This window comes from Acanthochromis polyacanthus, chromosome 8 (genome assembly GCF_021347895.1).
Source record: "Acanthochromis polyacanthus isolate Apoly-LR-REF ecotype Palm Island chromosome 8, KAUST_Apoly_ChrSc, whole genome shotgun sequence".
In the NCBI taxonomy this organism is placed as follows: domain Eukaryota; kingdom Metazoa; phylum Chordata; class Actinopteri; family Pomacentridae; genus Acanthochromis; species Acanthochromis polyacanthus.
Window position 1 is genome coordinate 29134064 of NC_067120.1, and position 17426 is coordinate 29151489.

Consider the following 17426-nt stretch of genomic DNA (forward strand, 5'->3'; position numbering starts at 1 on the left):
CTAGGGTCAGCTGGGTGCAACAAAAAGAGCCAGATGTCATGGGTTAGGGTAAAGCAGTTTATTGCTTAGTGGCAAAATTACACAAAAGAACAGTGATAAGAAAACAGGACTGGTGGATGCAGCTAAATCAAAGAACCAAATAAAACCAAATGAATACTAACACAGTTCTTAAACTAGCTAAAGAATAACAAAACCACTAACTCCTTAGCCAAACTTAAACACAATAGGAACACCCACAACCAACAATGCCACAAAACACACATTAAACACAGGATAACAAGTAACTCCTACACTGAGTTGAACAGCTGCCAACTGAAGTTCCAGTTATCACCGGGACATGGGGAACTTCCACACAAAATTACCAGCTGCCAACAGAAGTTACAACACGTCCAGAAACAAGTAACCTCTCCGCTACGTTAACTGCTGCCAACAGACGTCACAATTCACACAGACCAGTTGCCAGCAGCTAACTGAAGTTACAATAACCACAAACCAAACACTTATACAGAAGACAAGGCCACCCTGAATGAGAATTTGATTGACGATTTATAGCAGGTGTGGTGATGGCTGGGGTCTTGTGGTAGGAAGAGTTCTGGTTGTGGATCAATCCGACAGTTGGGAGGTGGGGAGAAGCAGGGCTGATAGCAGGTCTGGAGCTCCAGGCCAATCGCTCCTGATCTCTCCCAGGTGGGATATGGAGCTCAGTCTTCAGCCAGCTGTGATCAATACATGTTTTACAAGTCCATTACCAACCACACGACCTCCAGAGGATGTAACGCATGAAAAAAATGTACATTTGTTTCTTTGAATCAGAGAGATGAGTTTTTAAGAGTTAATCAGTGACTGGTGAGTGACTTTAAGGCAGAAAGACTACATACTTTTTGCCCTGACATCATGTTTAGCTGACATGCATTGCATTTAGGAAATTTATGCTCAAAGCTTAACAGCCAAAACTTGAAAAATTGTTTCAGAAGTCCATCCAATCCTTTAATCTTTTACACACACATGCACACACAGACGTGCGCGCACACACACACACACACACACACACACACACACACACACACACATTGCATTTGGAGTAGTAGCATAATTTCATCTTCATTGTGCTTTACCTCATTAGTAAGGATTACAAAATAGCTAAAAATCTAGTAACTTGGTCATTTAATCTTTCATCCCTTAGATGTAATCGTGTTTAGATGTCAGACTGTTGTAAATGGAGAGACTTGTACAGTTGAAGAAGCAGAATAGTCTCTGTTGGTCTTGAGAGGGCCGTGCAACAAGAGCAGATTTATATAGTGGTGATGGCTTCATTTTTAAAAAAATATTATGTTATTTATAAGGTTCTTCATTGTAGTATTTGCAACATTGTAGTGGTTTTGTTATACTGTTCACTGTATTAAAATTATAGATTGTGTCTAATACAGTGATATGTAAGAAGTATTTCTGGATATCTTTTATAAAAAATTTCTGACAAATGTTCCAGATTATTAAACTAATATTTATATTTATTGCGTATTAGACAGAGATCACCCACATTAGGCAAAATGATGTTTTTAAATTATTGTTGATTGACGATTTATTGAATGTAAGTTTTGGCCCTACACCTAATAACTGGTTGGTCACTTGGCGGCAACAACTGCAGTTAAACATTTGTGATAGCTTGTGATCACTCTTTTACATCACCATGGCGGAATTTTGACCCAGTCTTCTCTACAGAATAGTTGTAATTCAGCCACATTAGATAGGTTTCGAGCATAAACTGCCCTTCTATAGGTCTTGCCACAGCATCTCAATGGCATTGAAGTCCATACTTTGACTCGGCCACTCCAAATCCTTAATTTTTTTTTTAAGCCACTCAGAGGTGGACTAGCTTGTGTGCTTTGGGTTGTTGTCTTGCTATATAACACATTAGTGTTGAGCTTTAGGTCATGAACTGATGATATGATGATATTCTCCAGGAGGATTTTCTGATAGAAAACAGAATTCGTAGCTCCATCAATGATGACAAATCGTCCATGTTCTGTGAAAATAAAGCATCCCCAAACCATCACACGACCACCATGTTTTACTGTTGGTGTCATGTTCTTCTTGTGGAATGCAGTATTAGAGCTTTATATCAGATGTAAAGGGACCCATGTCTTACAAAAAGTTCGGTAATTTGGTAGAGTAGAAGCTAAGGGGACAATTACTTTTTGTCACAGGGGTCAGACAACCTAGGTGCAGACACCGAACAAGCAGACAGGAAGGAGTATTCAAAAGGCTTAATTTTATTCAAAACCAAAGTCCATTCAAGTAAGGCAAACTACAGAGCCAGACTAAATGGGAAATTTACAGAACTGAAAAAATTACTCGGGTTATTTTTGCCTTACATTCAAATTTATGCTTGTTTGATGGTCTGAATCATTTACTTGTCACAAAATAGAAGATATCTCTCAAGGGGTGAATATGTAGCTCTGTGAGGATGTAAGATCTTCCTGACTACTGCACAGAACTAAGCTCAGTGCACCACTTGCCTCTGCAGAAATATTTTTGCTATGTAAACATTAGATATTCCATCTTGTCTTGTGTACACGTCTTTCCTTCATTCAGTAGGATCTTTACTCCGGGTTGTGTCTGTGTGTGCACATGTCTGTCTTTGTGTATGCGTTTGTGTGTGACAGAGACAGAGAGCGTGATAGCAGCCCATCTGGTGCTGTACGCCATTAGCTGCTGAGTGGGATTATCTTTCTCTAAAAGACTTCATCAATCATATCAGCTCCACTCAGTGCTACCACCCTGTGAGCTCTGTGAGTATATGTGTGTGTTGTTGACATGCACAATGCAGAAAGGTCAGAAAGGATTACATAGAGGAAGCTGGTGTCTAATATCTGAATTACACCCGTCTGCATTAGTGCTGCAGTCATAGCCATGGTAACAGTAATACAACAGTATTACAGTGATTTTTTACTTAATCTGTGGAAACTTCAGAGCTGAAAAACCCACTGTTTGAGGTATTTTGACTTCACATTTTTGCAAAAATTAAATTGCATTTCTGTATTTTAAAATGGTTGAGTTGGCATTGGAAAAAAGCTTGAATAATGAACACTATTGAAATGTTGATTTTGCAAGTATAAACTAGCCACAGAGTGATGGCTCATCCTTTGTTTTTGTGCGTATAGCTTAACTATGGCATAACTGTCTGTCTTTAGCAATATAACAATGACAAAATCTACTGAAGATCAGAACTCTTTCTTAAATGCTGTGGTATACCTCTACACTGAACTGACTGGTCTCAAACAAATAATTCAGAACATATTGGTGTACTGGAATTTTTTTTAACCAAATTTTATTCATCAATCTGCAAAAGTCAAAGTAGTACAGTGTAATGCACAGATTGTATTGTTACAGATTCATGTTTTTTCTTTTTTTCCCAAACAACAATTTCCGCTTCCTCCCCACCTCGACAACCATTCCTCCCTATAGAAACATGAAAGCAGATAAAATAAATTATGTGAAATGATATATATACTTTAAAAAAGGGAGATTGAGAGGAAAAACAAGTATACCTCTAGACCACTACCACACGGTCACCCAGCAAGTTACCCTGAACCTGTTCACATCTATAATAATCAATAACCTCTCATTTTCACTGTATTACTCATAATTACTTGAACAATAAATGCAGAAACATTAATGTTTTCAATTCACATTTTATTTGCAGCAGTTGACACAACATAACTAGAAAAGCACTCAGAGATCGCAGTACTCCACCAAGGCTTCTCAGCTGACGTATCATTTCCGACGGATGAAATCTTTAATTAAAAGTGACCTTGGGCGTTATGTATGAATACCGAATTGCGTGTAAATTACTCTTTTAAAGATCTGCTGATCAGTTCGTCACTTTTGGCAAGCCTTTGTTTTGCTAGTGTTAAAATAATCGTTCCCTCCATGCTTTTATTTTGAAGACGTATTTTTAATGCTGCTGGCTTTTATTTTGTCACCATTCCACCGGCACAGGAAGTGTTTATCTAAGAAGTTTCATGACATGACGAATGGACCAGTTATTGTGTCTGAAATAAAGTTAATGGACCAATTAATGGACCAGTTATTGTGTCTGAAATAAAGTATTGAAGACACTGCTGAAAAGTCTCATAAAGATGAAAGAAAACGGTTCCACACTGTTACTGTCTAGCAAAGGATGTGTATAAACCTAGAAGCACCTAGCTGGAATGGGGACAAGCTCTGACGGTGTTTCCTGAAGAAAGGAGTGAAGGACACAAAGGTGAATTTGTGTTCAAAATAAGGCTGACCGCTGAACTTAACATATCTGGCTGGGCTTTGCTACATTTCGTGACCTAAATATGTAGCGGGCGGCAGGAATTGATGGGACTCAGAAACACCCCACAGTTTAATCATTTGTTCCTCGCAATCATGTGATCGTCAGCAATTAACTGACACAGTGTTCACTTGTAGTCCTGGTTACAGTGACACTGTGCCGGCAGCTATATCTAGCAATGAGAAAGCCTGAACAAAGCTGTGCTTCCAGACTATAAGGAGCATCACTTCCAAAATCTAGTCACTTGGTCCTTGTGTCATTTCTGACCTTCTCTGAAAATTTCATCCAAATCTTTCGTTTGTTTTTGAATAATGTTTCACACAGACAGACAAACTTACACCGATCATCACATAACTCCGCCATTCCTTGGCGGAGTAATAAACAGCTTACATACCAGATCGGAGCTAGAAACAAACCACATGTGGCATGCTGGTCCGGTTGCGATGTGTTTCCAGCTGCAATCCGGTGTGTTTGCCTGGAGCGGGCTTCAGCTCATTTGCATAAAGTAGACTGGACTTCTACTTTATGAAAATTCAATGCGGCGTGCGGAGATTCCGCGTGTCATGCAAATGTCCTCAAACATCTAAACTAGCCGTCAGTGAACTAAAATGGGGACAGATTCAGCTACTGCACAGTTTATTTCTCATCTCAAATGCTTTTAGAATTACTTTTTGCTGAAGTGTTTTAAAAAAAAGAGAGAACGTTTGCGGCCGCTGTGTTTATCCGACTCATCTGCCGGACTGTCAAGCTGAAAGCTCGGTCACGTGACCACGTAGTGGCCCGCTGTTGCTTCAGTTCTGTCATGAGACAATGTTGTGGTACACTAGTGACCGCCCACCATCCGTGCAATTTTCAGATGCGGTGTGTTGCTGTGCGGGAAAATCGCATGTAGTTGACACACGGCTATAGTCCTCTTCGTCATTGTTTATTGTTTACAAGTTATGTGAAACTTGTGGATTCACACGATAACCCCAAGACCCGCCTCTTTTCACAAATAAGCCAATCACAGTGGTCATTCGCCCCTCGCTCTCACATGCATTGGCCCGCCTTCTTCCTTGGTGTTCGTCTCTTTTCTTCTTCTTTTGGAGTTAATGTCGGTTGGCAAACCAGCTCACTTCTGTCTGTCTCAGTACTGTCAACTACTGAGCTGAAGTTTGTCAGCAACAAAAAATAGTCAATAATAATAAAAAAAATCAGCAAATTTACTGGTCGCACATGTGCGAGTACATGAAAAATTTATGCGCACTGTCTCAATTTTAGTTGCAAAATGCGACCATTTAGTCGTAATCTGAAGCCCTGTTTAGGTAAAGAATATCCTGCTGCATTTCTCAGTATGATGAAGACAGTATCATCACAGATAAAGATGTCATGTACTCATGTATACAGTCATCACAGCACCACCTCATTGGAGACCCACTGCAACTTAGGAGGTTGGCCCTGACTTTGTGATGAATACAGTACATTACTACTACTAATATTTCACGACTTATCCAGAAATGATAGAAACACCTGTGAGTCAAGGTAAAGGGCAAAATAGTCAAATTAACAAACCAGCAGAGCTCAGAGCACCCAGGGAAACAGAGAAGTTTCAGAGGAATCAGCTGCATCAACTTGCAGAACAGATGATAGCCTGTCTGTAAAGTAACGGGCTGTCATCTGCAGGAAAACAAAATGTGGGAAACAAAAAGTGGTTCACACAAATACACACAGAGAGACATATCTGCTAAATCTCTGGCACACTGTACAACCAATTAAACTATTTAATTGCATTTGACAAAAATATCTGTCATATGCAATAAAATCCTATTTTTTGCTAAGTAAACATAAACTTTCACATATATCTTCCTTTGGAAGACACTCTCTCTGTGTTGTTAGTCTTTCGACTGAACGTCTTTTAGTAGTACCAACTGCACTCTTGTAAAATACAACACCAAATTTAACAATCCAAACAACAATCCAAGAGGATAAGCCTTTACAAAGACTCCAGAAAGTACTTGATTAATCGTGTGCATCACAAATGTGTAGCTCGGTCCAGCAATGCTGTAGGTCTAATGAAATTGGTGAAAATCTGTGTCAGGTTTTGGTGAACATGTTTGTGACTTAAAATTCCGTCGTGGACGTATTTCCAAAAGGCCTTTACCTGGTAAAAGGTCTTTACCAAGATTTGAGATGATTGGAAAAGTGGTCAAGGAGTTATGGCTAATCTCCTGCTTGTTTGAATCCTCAATAATAATAATAAAGCAGCAGAAACTCTCCAGGATTGTACCCCTGCAGGGTGTAAACATTAAGAAACAGGCACAAACTTAGGACCCTAAATACTGTGTCATGTATGTCTGTGAGCACAGGTGGTTGTGTTTTTGTGGTAACATCTCTTGTACCTATTACCACTGGTTAGAGTTTCTGCTCAGTGACTAGATGAGAGCAAAAAGCTAATCACTGACAGGTTAAAATAGTTTCACGAGCACGTGTCTGTTTGTTACCCTTCTCAGGAAGAGTTGAGTTAGCAGTAACAAAAACTGCTGTGCAGTAAAGGAATAAGTCTCATCATCTGACTATCACCATGACTGGAGTTAAGTTCAAAAACATAGGAGTCTGACACACAATAGCTTTTAATAGTTTTTTTATTCAACATTTACAGCACTGCATCAGTGCATACAGCCATGTGAGGAAATAGGTGTATCCTATGTGAATTGTGAATCATATGTGAATTGTTTTGACTCTTTCAGCATATGTGAAAACAATATTTGATGCTCATTAATGCAGTGCCCATCACTGAAGGTGACATATTCAAACAAGTAACACGTAAAATTACTTAATAACATAAATAATTTTTTAAAATAAATCTGTCATGGCAGCCATGGCATTGTGAAGTTTTATGAAGCTGGGGATTTTGTATAGAGGAGAGCTGTGGCAAATGGTTGAGGAAAGTTTGGTTTGGTTGAAAAATAAAGTGAAATGACTGTTACACATAATCACAATGAATCATAAGAGCCTTTGGAGTTAGAGTCCCCTACAGCATGACACCTCCTCTTTGTTTCATAATACACCCTGTCTTGGCTTGTATTGTATACAAGCCTGTTAAAGACCTGCACTGCATTCAGCCATATGGCAGCCCCTTAGGCTCCAGATGGTGGGCACTGCAGAGTGAGGTCACTCTATAGCACACACCCATACACAAGCTTATGACAGCTGCAGATCACAGTCACATGATACATTAATGAAAGATATGGGGCAGTCAGACACAAAGGCAGATTGACAGCAGTTTACCACAAGGCCAACATCTACGAACAAAAGACCATTTTAGACTCTGGTCAGTGGTACTATGACTGTGCTGTGTCATTTTTAGTTCTCACCAATCCTCTCGTATCCTTTCTAATCTTTGTAAAATTTCACGATTGGATTTTTCAGTTTCTGTGGCAGTTATTTTTTAAATATGGAGTAATAATACAGACAGACAGACAGACAGATAGATGGAGCCATTTGTCCTAAGATGAGAAAGTTCTGATGTTCACAAGTCATTTTATTACTATGTCCATACACTGAGGAAATTTGCAAATTTCAGGTGAACTCGATTTTGTTTCAGTGATCACAAGTTTTTCAGCTCGTCTCAGCAATCACTTGTATTCACTTTTGTTTCATTGACTTTCTACTTTGGCTTGTATTTTCTTAAGTATTTGTGATTGTTCATAAGAAAAATGTGGACTAAAAATATTAAGAGGAATGTTTTGGCATTTAAATGGACAAGGTAGTTTACTCACTTCTGGTCGATACACCTTTTTTCACCCTCCCCTTTCTTCCTCTGCTATATCCGTCTTTGATGGAAATTTAAGAACATCCATCTATTTTCTATACGCTGCTATTTCCTCTGTAGGGTCATGGGGGACTGGAGTCTAAACCAGTTTACTTAGAATAAAGGCAGAGTACTATCACAGTCTATCACAGGGCCACACAGACATACATCCAAGCACACTCACCTTCCCATCTACAGACATTTTAGAATCACCAGTTAACATTTAGGAACATGATACTCAGTAGTAATTTACCAGAATTTACAACAAAATGGAGAGGGATCAAAAAGCATCCCTGGCATTGCAACAGACTGGTCCTGTTTCCTCCATTGCAGCGCCAATCTAAAATACAGAGAGAAATCAACACAGAACACACACTCAAACAGCATGCTCTTTAACTGGTACAGTGACTGTAATATGCCCACAGCAGATTTAAAACAATCTAGAACGGCAGAGAGGCGCTAACAACATGATGACCTCTGCTAAAAGCACATTCAGCACAAAGATTTCAAACTTGATTTTAAGGTGCAATACATAATGATACTACGGCGAGATGCAGTCACAAGTGAGGAGAAAGCCGACAATATTCTTGAAACAAGCATAAGCAGTGTGTGTGTGTGTGTGTGTGTGTGTGTGTGTGTGTGTGTGTGTGTGTGTGTGTGTGTGTGTGTGTGTGTGTGTGTGTGTGTGTGTGTGTGTGTGTGTGTGTGTGTGTATCGAGGAGGCATAGCAGTGTCTGTACCTTCAGGCCTTAATCTGGCAGTTTCCTGTGGGTTCTGTCTCTCTTCTGTCTGCCTTGTCAGGAAAAACGCTCTTTAAGTGGATACAGTGAGGGTATACGTGTTCGCTGTGCATTAGGGCTTTTTCTCTTACTAATAATGTTTGTGTGTCAGTGCTGCTTCTTCATGTCCTGATGCACACTCTTGCAGAGGATTGCAGCAGGTCAGGTATTTGTCTCCAGCAGCAAAACTGCCTTCAACAGGGCCCGAGCACTGAAAGCAGGGTCAAGACCTTCTTGGATGCAGGAAGTATTATTTTGTTTGTTCTTACTCTTCGCCAACTAAATAGCTGCCTTATGAGACTTCGTAATTTTTGTGTAAATATGTGGCATCATGTTTAGATTGATTTTTATTTCTCTCTCATTTTTTGACAACAGTCCAGCAAACTGTAGGTTTGGGTCGTGGGTCTGTCTTTTGAGTTGTACTGCCGTGTTTTGAATCACAGGAAGTCCAGAATGCTACAGCACTGTCTGATTACACATCCTGCCCTTCAACATTAAAGGATAAATGCTGAAAAGGTTTATGTTAATGAAATATGTATAAAACACAATAATAAACAAAAGCATTTTAACAAGATTTTGTTTAAATTAGTGTTATCTTGAATTTTGTTACCAGGATTTTCATTTACTGCAAATGTGAATCTGTTCCAAACATCAGTTATTGATCTTAAATAATAATTGTGTTCTGTCATCCCTGGAAAATCCCTAGTCAGTTACCCCAAGTCTGCTCCAGAGGTCTCTTAATGTAAAGACCAGCAAGGAGGTGGAAGTATTTGCTAAAAGTAATGGTTTGTTGACATGCTGTGTCTTTTGATATCATGTTAAAACGTGAGTCTAATCAGACAAGTATGATCTTTAAACAGATGATGTAATGACATGAAGCTGGAAGATGTTTTGTCAGGCATACCCCCTTAAGCATTACAAATTGTTGCACAAGTGCTAATGGAATCTAGCTTTGCTTGCTGCATTGCTAACATACCTTCATATGAGAACCCTCTGTTCTGGTGTATACTTGTCCATGTGAAATGCACGTCACAGAAATGTGGCTGAAACTTCAGCCTCGTCTCAAAATGAAAGCCCAATGGTATTCCCTGTTTTTCCGGTTGGTTCTCTCCTATGACCTTGTCCTCTTGCTGCAGATGAAGGCTCTGACTGCTCCACCAGTACTGCTGGTAGAGAGCAGGAGGGCTCAAAGTCTACTGGAAGCCAACTGTGTTCAACATAAATCACTTTTACGTTTGGTGGTCCTTGTCCAGAGAATGTTCTGCATTGTCTAATGCCGCTATCAGAAGATATTCCATCCTTGCAATATACTGGTCATCAATCGGGAAGCCTATAAAAACTAACTAACTAAAATGGATGTTCCTTCACTTGCTGCAGTCTGTTTTATCTGAATGTTAAATGATTACAGACTCACATGAAGCAAGTTGATCCATTCAGTGGTCCTTACAAGCGCTCTGCACTTTTGATCAGTCTTACCTAGTAGCTGTTGAACATCGAAAACTGCTAAAAGATGCTCCTAGAGTACAATAATGGCTATCTGTCCCCAGTGTATGCATGCATACATACTGATAGAGGCTGCTGAGACCTCAAACATGGAGACAAAAGAGAATTACGTACAATGACGATGGGATTATAGACAGATTATTTCTGGCAGCGTTAAAGCTGTTTCAGTGTCTCAATTATGGATTTTGACCCTCCACAGCTTGCTCTCAGGTTCCTAGAAATCCCCAATAATCCTCTCATATTAATCTTTAATCAAAGCAAGCCAGTGAGCCAGTAGTCTCAAATAAAATCTCTGCCTTTGGAGGGTTGGACTTACAGTAAAAACAAAATCAAACGTTTTCTGTATGAACCATTTATTAACTGAGTAATACTTTTGTTTTTCTTTACTTAGCTGATTGGTTTGTGCCATAATATGGATTCTAACCGTTGCCAGATTTGGCTATACCAAAATGACTTCTGCACAACACAGCTGATGGTCCCAGCCCCATTAAGAAGGCAAGAAATTCCACAAATTAACCTTGACAAGGCATACTTTTGCTTCTACTTCACTGAGAAGCTATGGAAATAGCTGCACACACTCACACCCACATGTGGGTAAAATCAAACAGGCAGAAGAAGGGAGGTCAGCTGCCACCTAGGCAGAGGTGGAGAGCATGACAAGTATAACAGAAAAAGAACTATTCTGATATCCTTTACTGTGCCCTATCATTTTTCTATTCTTTTGAATGGAGGGGATATAGAGGGGAAATTAGAAAATGATGTAGACATTGTAATTCAAATATTTATAAATTCCCTTACAGTGAGAGTAAAGGGTCCAGACATGAAATCTGATACAGATAATAATATTTTTGGACTGAATTGTATTAAAGTTCTTCCAAAAAAAAGTTCATGAAAATATTCAGTGCTCTGCTCCATTAAATTAGATTATATGAACAAACCACTAAGGGTGCTCTGCAAGTATGTAAAGAACCCTCTGTGAGAATGACTGCAACGGGTCAACACTGCTGGAAGTTCTCACAACCTTCCTGCCAAACACAAAACTGGTTTTAATCATATCTGTAAATTTTGATATTAGTGAAGGTTTGAAAAGCTGCTGCCATTGTTCAATTTAATTATTGCTCTATTGTCAGCATGCTTCAATGACTGTAGGCAGCAAAAATATGTGGTTGCAGTCATGAATAAATATGCATTTAAGATAGAATGGGAAGCTGGGCTTCAGAGTCTAAAGAATACAATATGCACTTCCAAGTTTTTCAGCTTTTGATACGGTTTAAATTGATACATTTTGAATAAATACAGGTTGAATAAGAGAATAAAACATTTACTAATAGGGTCTGTTTCTGTTTTTGTTGTTGTTATTGTTGTTGTTTTTAAAAATGCCAGACATATAGGAGCTGTGTGATGGACTGGTTAACTGTACAGGTGAACCCTGCTTTCACTCTCAGTCAGCTAGGATAGACTCCAACCCCCTCACAACCCACAGAGGATTAAGCTGTGTATAGATAATGGATGAGTGAATATTGTCTTTGAGGAGTAAAGAGCAGAAGGAACACAGACTTGTTATTAGTTTGGAAAGTAATCATATTTCAACTGTTTTACTTAATGGGAAAAATCCCCGAGATAAGCGCTTTTATATTACAAACAATGAATCTGACTGTTATTCTGAAAAAATAACAATTATAATAATAATAATTCAATTACAATGCATTCAAGATGTATATAAGATAAGATAATCCTTATAATTCCCCATGTCGGGAAATTTCCAGTGTTACAGCAGCAACATCTTTCAAAGCAACACTAACCATATGTACAGTGATGATAATTATTATAACAATAATATGTACAATATGTGGGCTGCTCAGTGGCGTAGTGGTTAGCACTTTCGCCTTGCAGCAAGAAGATCCCTGGTTCGAATCCCGGGGTGGGCCTGGGATCTTTCTGCATGGAGTTTGCATGTTCTCCCTGAGCATGCGTGGGTTTTCTCCGGGTACTCCGGCTTCCTCCCACAGTCCAAAAATATGCTGAGGTTAATTGAGTACTCTAAATTGCCCGTAGGTGTGAATGTGAGTGTGAGTGTTCGTCTGTGTATGTAGCCCTGTGACAGACTGGCGACCTGTCCTGGGTGTCCCCTGCCTTCGCCCGAATCAGCTGGGATAGGCTCCAGCTCCCCCCGCGACCCTAATGAGGATAAAGCGGTGTATAGAGGATGGATGGATGTACAATATGTACAAGAATGAAGAATGAATGAATAAATACAGTATTACTACACTATAAATGACAGCAGCATAAAGTGGCTTGTGGAACAAATGTAACTGTAAAAGTGCAAAAATGTCAGCAGTGCAAGAAGTGTTGTGCAGATTTTACCATGGTTTAACATGATATGATATAGTCCAGTTTATGTTAATAACAGCCAGTGAGACTGATATTGTAAAGCGTTACAGCAGATGGAATGAATGACCTGTGATAGCGCTCCTTCGTACAGGGTGGGTGTCTCAGTCTGCTGCTGAAGGAGCTGCTTAAAGATCCCACAGTCTCATGCAGTGGGTGAGAGGGATTGTCCATGATGGGTGTAAGCTTTGCTCCTCTAACCCACCTCCTCTATGGAGTCAGGGGAACAGTCCAGGACAGAACCTGCCCCCCTGACCAGTCTGTTCAGTCTCTTTCTGTCCCTTTCAGTACACCCCACTCTCTAGCAGACAACTGCTTAGAAAAGAGCAGATACTACCACAGTGTCATAAAATGTCTGAAATGACTATTCTGGCTGGAAATGAGACATTTTTAATGGAGTATTTACATAGGGGTACTGAGGCCCATTTCCAGTAATTATCACTCCTGTGTTCTACTAGTACATTGTGTTAGCTAATCGTGTTAAAAGGCTAATTGATGATCAGAAAACCCTTATGCAGTTATGATCATGATTCATGGAAAATTTAAATGACCTTGGTGACCCCAAACTTTTGAATGGAATTGTACATCGATCAGCCATAACATTATGACCACCCGACTAATACTGAGTTGGTCTCATTTATGCTGTTAAAACTTGTCTGACCCAGTGGGATACGGACACAAGGCCTCTGTGGTACCGGGATGGTGGCAGGGAATTCTGTGGGTCCTGTGGGTTGGAGGTTGGGACCTACCTAGATCAGGCTCAGCAAGGTGTATCTACTCATTTTTTTATTGCACAGTTATGACAGTTTCGTCGTGAGTAGAGGATAACTGATGAACTGGAGTTGTAGAGTGAGAAATTTCCAAGTTATGGTGGAGGCATCATCCAGTGACACAAAAACACAATTTTTCTGAGTCTTTTTCTCATTTATCTTTTTTTTCCCCAGCAAAACTGATTTGTAATCTCACTGAATATGTGAGGATTTTTTCTTCTTCTAAATTTACATCTTGAAAACACAACTGAGTGTTCTTTTTTCTCAGACTAGAACCCTCCTCCTCTGGCTTTGTACTTTTTCCGCAGAAGAAAATTCCTTCTGTTGATATTATTGTTGAATAAATGATGAAAAATCTTTTTTTTTCTTGTTGCAGTGTTCCAGTGTATCACCTTTAACAGTGGGCAGTCTTTCAAAGGGGATCAAATGTTTGCTTGTACAAATATGCAACAAAAAATAAACTAAAAAAATGGTTTCTTATTTTATGCTCTGACAGTAAATGGGAAAGACAAAGTATTTACTGGGACATCTTATTTTGAAAATACAATAAAACTAACAGGGATGTGATTTTTCCGCAAATTCGCGGAATTCCGCTTTTTTTGGAATTTACCGCGGATCCACAGATTTCCGCCGATTTCATTTCAAGTTTGAACACTTTATTGTCGCTGATACTCCCGCGAGATGGTAACAACGTTAACGATAGCTTGATAACGACGATTGTAACGGCCCAGCGATTGGAAGTCGCCTGCACCGCCGCCGCCCGCGCCGCCCCCCCCCCCTCCCACGTCACCAACATTCCACTAGAATCAGAACTTGCTGATCCCATCCCTGAACTAAGTAAAATGACAAATTTATTCTACTTTACAGCAAAGTCAATCATCAGGACAGGTTTCTAGCCGTTGCTGTATTTTATGAAATGACATGTAATGTTTGTTTTGTAACTCTTATTGACATTTTAAAATCATTAAAATGTGAATAATCAATTTCTGAATGATTAACTCTCTTCTTCCTTCTGTTTGTCTTCTTAAAGAGGATGAACCTGTCGTCTTTGCCACCAACTTCTCTCCAGAGGCGTAAAAAGGGCTCGGCTTAACTGGGACTGCGCACAACAGGCTCAGGCTCCGCCCACTCAAAGAACAAATCAGGCCTCATGATTGGCCTGCCGCAGAACTTCAGACAGATCTCATCCATCATCGACGTAGACATTTTGCCTGAGACACACCGGCGGGTACGACTCCACAAGCACGGTACCCACAAACCACTGGGCTTCTACATCCGTGATGGGTGAGCGTGCGGGTGACATCACAGGGCGTAGAGAAGGTAAGATAATTAATTTAATTTCAGCTACTTACCAGCCAGACAACATGCTGCCTTTCAAACTGACACAAATTTCAAAAACTGGCTCTTTACTTGCTGTTTAGTATATCCTACCCTTTGACAGGTCTATTTGGCGGTATTCACCTCAACTGTGATTTTAATTTGACTTATCGGTCTGCGTATATATTGCATGTTTTAGCACACCTATTTCAGTGGTGCAGTGCAGTAGTTTGCATTTTCTGCCATGTTACAATAATTGTATTATGCAGTGTGTCATGCTGGTGAAGTCTGTAGAAGGGAGTGTAGAGGTCCCTTGTCCAGTAATGGCCCTGAATATCCCCGATGAGAGCATTCATGGATGACCTCACAAAAACAACATCTGTGCCTGGACACAGGGGAGTCCTCCAACGATATAAAAGGCTCATTACTAGAGGTGTGCATCTCTGCCTTAAGAGGCGATCCGATATGAATCTAGATATATAAGTTATGATACAATTCAATAACGATGCATTTTAATGCATTATGATGTGATTCAGCTTGAATCTATTTGTGTGGTGAAAAAAAATGAGAAAAGAGAAATGTATCAGGTCAGAACAATGTCATTATGTTTATTTTTTGAATACACACAGAGTAGACAGACTGTTGCTATTTTAAATATGAGAAAATGTTAACGTTAACCCCTTCAATATATTGCAATCCATAAACTGTGCAAAAACTTTTCAAAAATAAAAACGTTTCAATGTTTAAAAATGACACAAAATACAGAAAAAATACCATAAAAAGGGATGAAAACAAAATATTTTTGGACAAGATACTGTTTTTGTACTGTTGTTTGCTCAGGTGGCAGTAATAGTATGGAGAACGCATACCTCCGCCATGTCGTTTGTCTGTCCGTCTGTGTGTGTGTGTGTGTGTGTGTGTGTGTGTGTGTGGTGTGTGTGTGTGTGTGTGTGTGTGTGTGGTGTGTGTGTGTGTCTGTCTGTTTGTCTGTCTGTTAACAGCATAACTCAAGAAGTCATGGACGGATTTTCACCAAATTTTTACAGATGTCCGGAAGAGCAAGAGTAAGAATCGATTAGATTTTGGAGGTGATCTGAATCACCGTCTGGATCCAGGAATTTTGTGAAGGTCGAAGGACAATTGAGAGATGGATCACCTCCAAAATCTAATCAATTCTTACTCGTGCTCTTCCGGACATCCTGTAAAATTTGGTGAAAATCCGTCCATGACTTTTTGAGTTATGCTGTTAACAGACACACACACACACACACAGACGGACAGACAAACAAACTCCGGTGATTACATAACCTCCTGGCGGAGGTAATAACAGGAGCATTTTATCCCCTTTTCATTTTTCACAATTTATTCCTGTTTTTAGTTAGTCTTTTGAGAGACACAATATGAATGCATCCTTGCACACTCACTTTCTTTCACTTTACTGTACTTGTGCAAAGTATACTGTGCTTACTTGCGTACTTAATCGCAGCTTTACACATTTTTCAAATGGCCGGACTTTTATCCAACTTTCCATCTTTCTTTTAAAATCCAAAAGTCTTCCACACCTTAGGTTTAAGATTGCATTGCAAACTGTGCCGGTTGTCTGTTGTGTTGTTGTTGCCAGCAAACACGTTCAGCGAACGTGTCTCTCGTAACACATCACGGCCGGAGTCTTGGAGTGGAGCTGCTCATCGACTGCTCAACAGTTGGTATAGATCGATCCAGAGGCATGCGGGTAGCATGCGGAGGAGGCAATTAAGTGGGCTAAGGAAAGATTGCGGCACAGTAGCCAGGTGGGAGCTGCAGTAAATGGTCAGGTTGGCTAAGAAGCAGTTGAAGACCTCACTACAGCAAAGTTTGAGGAATATAGAGGTGAAAGCTTAATCAGGAGGAGGTATGTGCAGAGGTGGAGAGAGGTCGCCTTGCAGAATAGTGAGCGTGTACAAAAACTTTCTTCAACAGTCAGAAGAATCTCAGCTGATCTTTGATTAACAAGAATATTTTTGGCCTCACATTGAGGTGTTAGTCCGCACAGTGCTTGCCTGTAGCAAGTGGGACCATGTGGCTGACAGCAAGATCACCTACTCAGAACTCTGGGAGGCCTGTTGGTCAATTTAAATTATGATTTTACATTTGATCTTTACTTGCATAAAAAAAATTTAAGCAGCTGAGCATAAGACTTAAAGTGTCTTCCAGCCAAAGCAATGAGACTTGTCAGAGCGGATTCTTTGGTACTGTTAATGAGGGAAAAACACTCGGAGACAAGGAATGACCCAGAGTCAAAATATTCATTTAAGATATTTAGATAAAAACGCATTGGATAGTACAGAAATACATGCATGCAGACTCCATGTTGATCTAGCTGGCATCAGACTGACTTAAACTAAGACAATATTCCTCTGCATGCAGCTGTTCACAACAAAGAACGAATTCTAAATTTACATGAGTTTTTAACTAAGAAAGCTGTTGTCTTCTGATGGTTCACACTGCCGGATGTCTTTCAGTCTTCGTCCAACCACAGCCCAGTCTTCACCCCTGTATTGAGAGTACTTTGCATGTGTTGT

At 39.9% G+C, this 17426-nt stretch overlaps 1 protein-coding gene across 1 annotated transcript in view; it reads left to right on the plus strand.

The window, feature by feature from the left end:
• Nucleotides 1-17426, plus strand: part of pard6a (par-6 family cell polarity regulator alpha) — a 39846-nt gene that overhangs the window by 14499 nt on the left and 7921 nt on the right. The window contains 3 exon segments of the mRNA XM_022212045.2: nucleotides 14579-14607; nucleotides 14609-14831; nucleotides 14834-14868. Of these exon segments, the coding sequence (XP_022067737.2) occupies nucleotides 14579-14607; nucleotides 14609-14831; nucleotides 14834-14868 (287 nt within the window).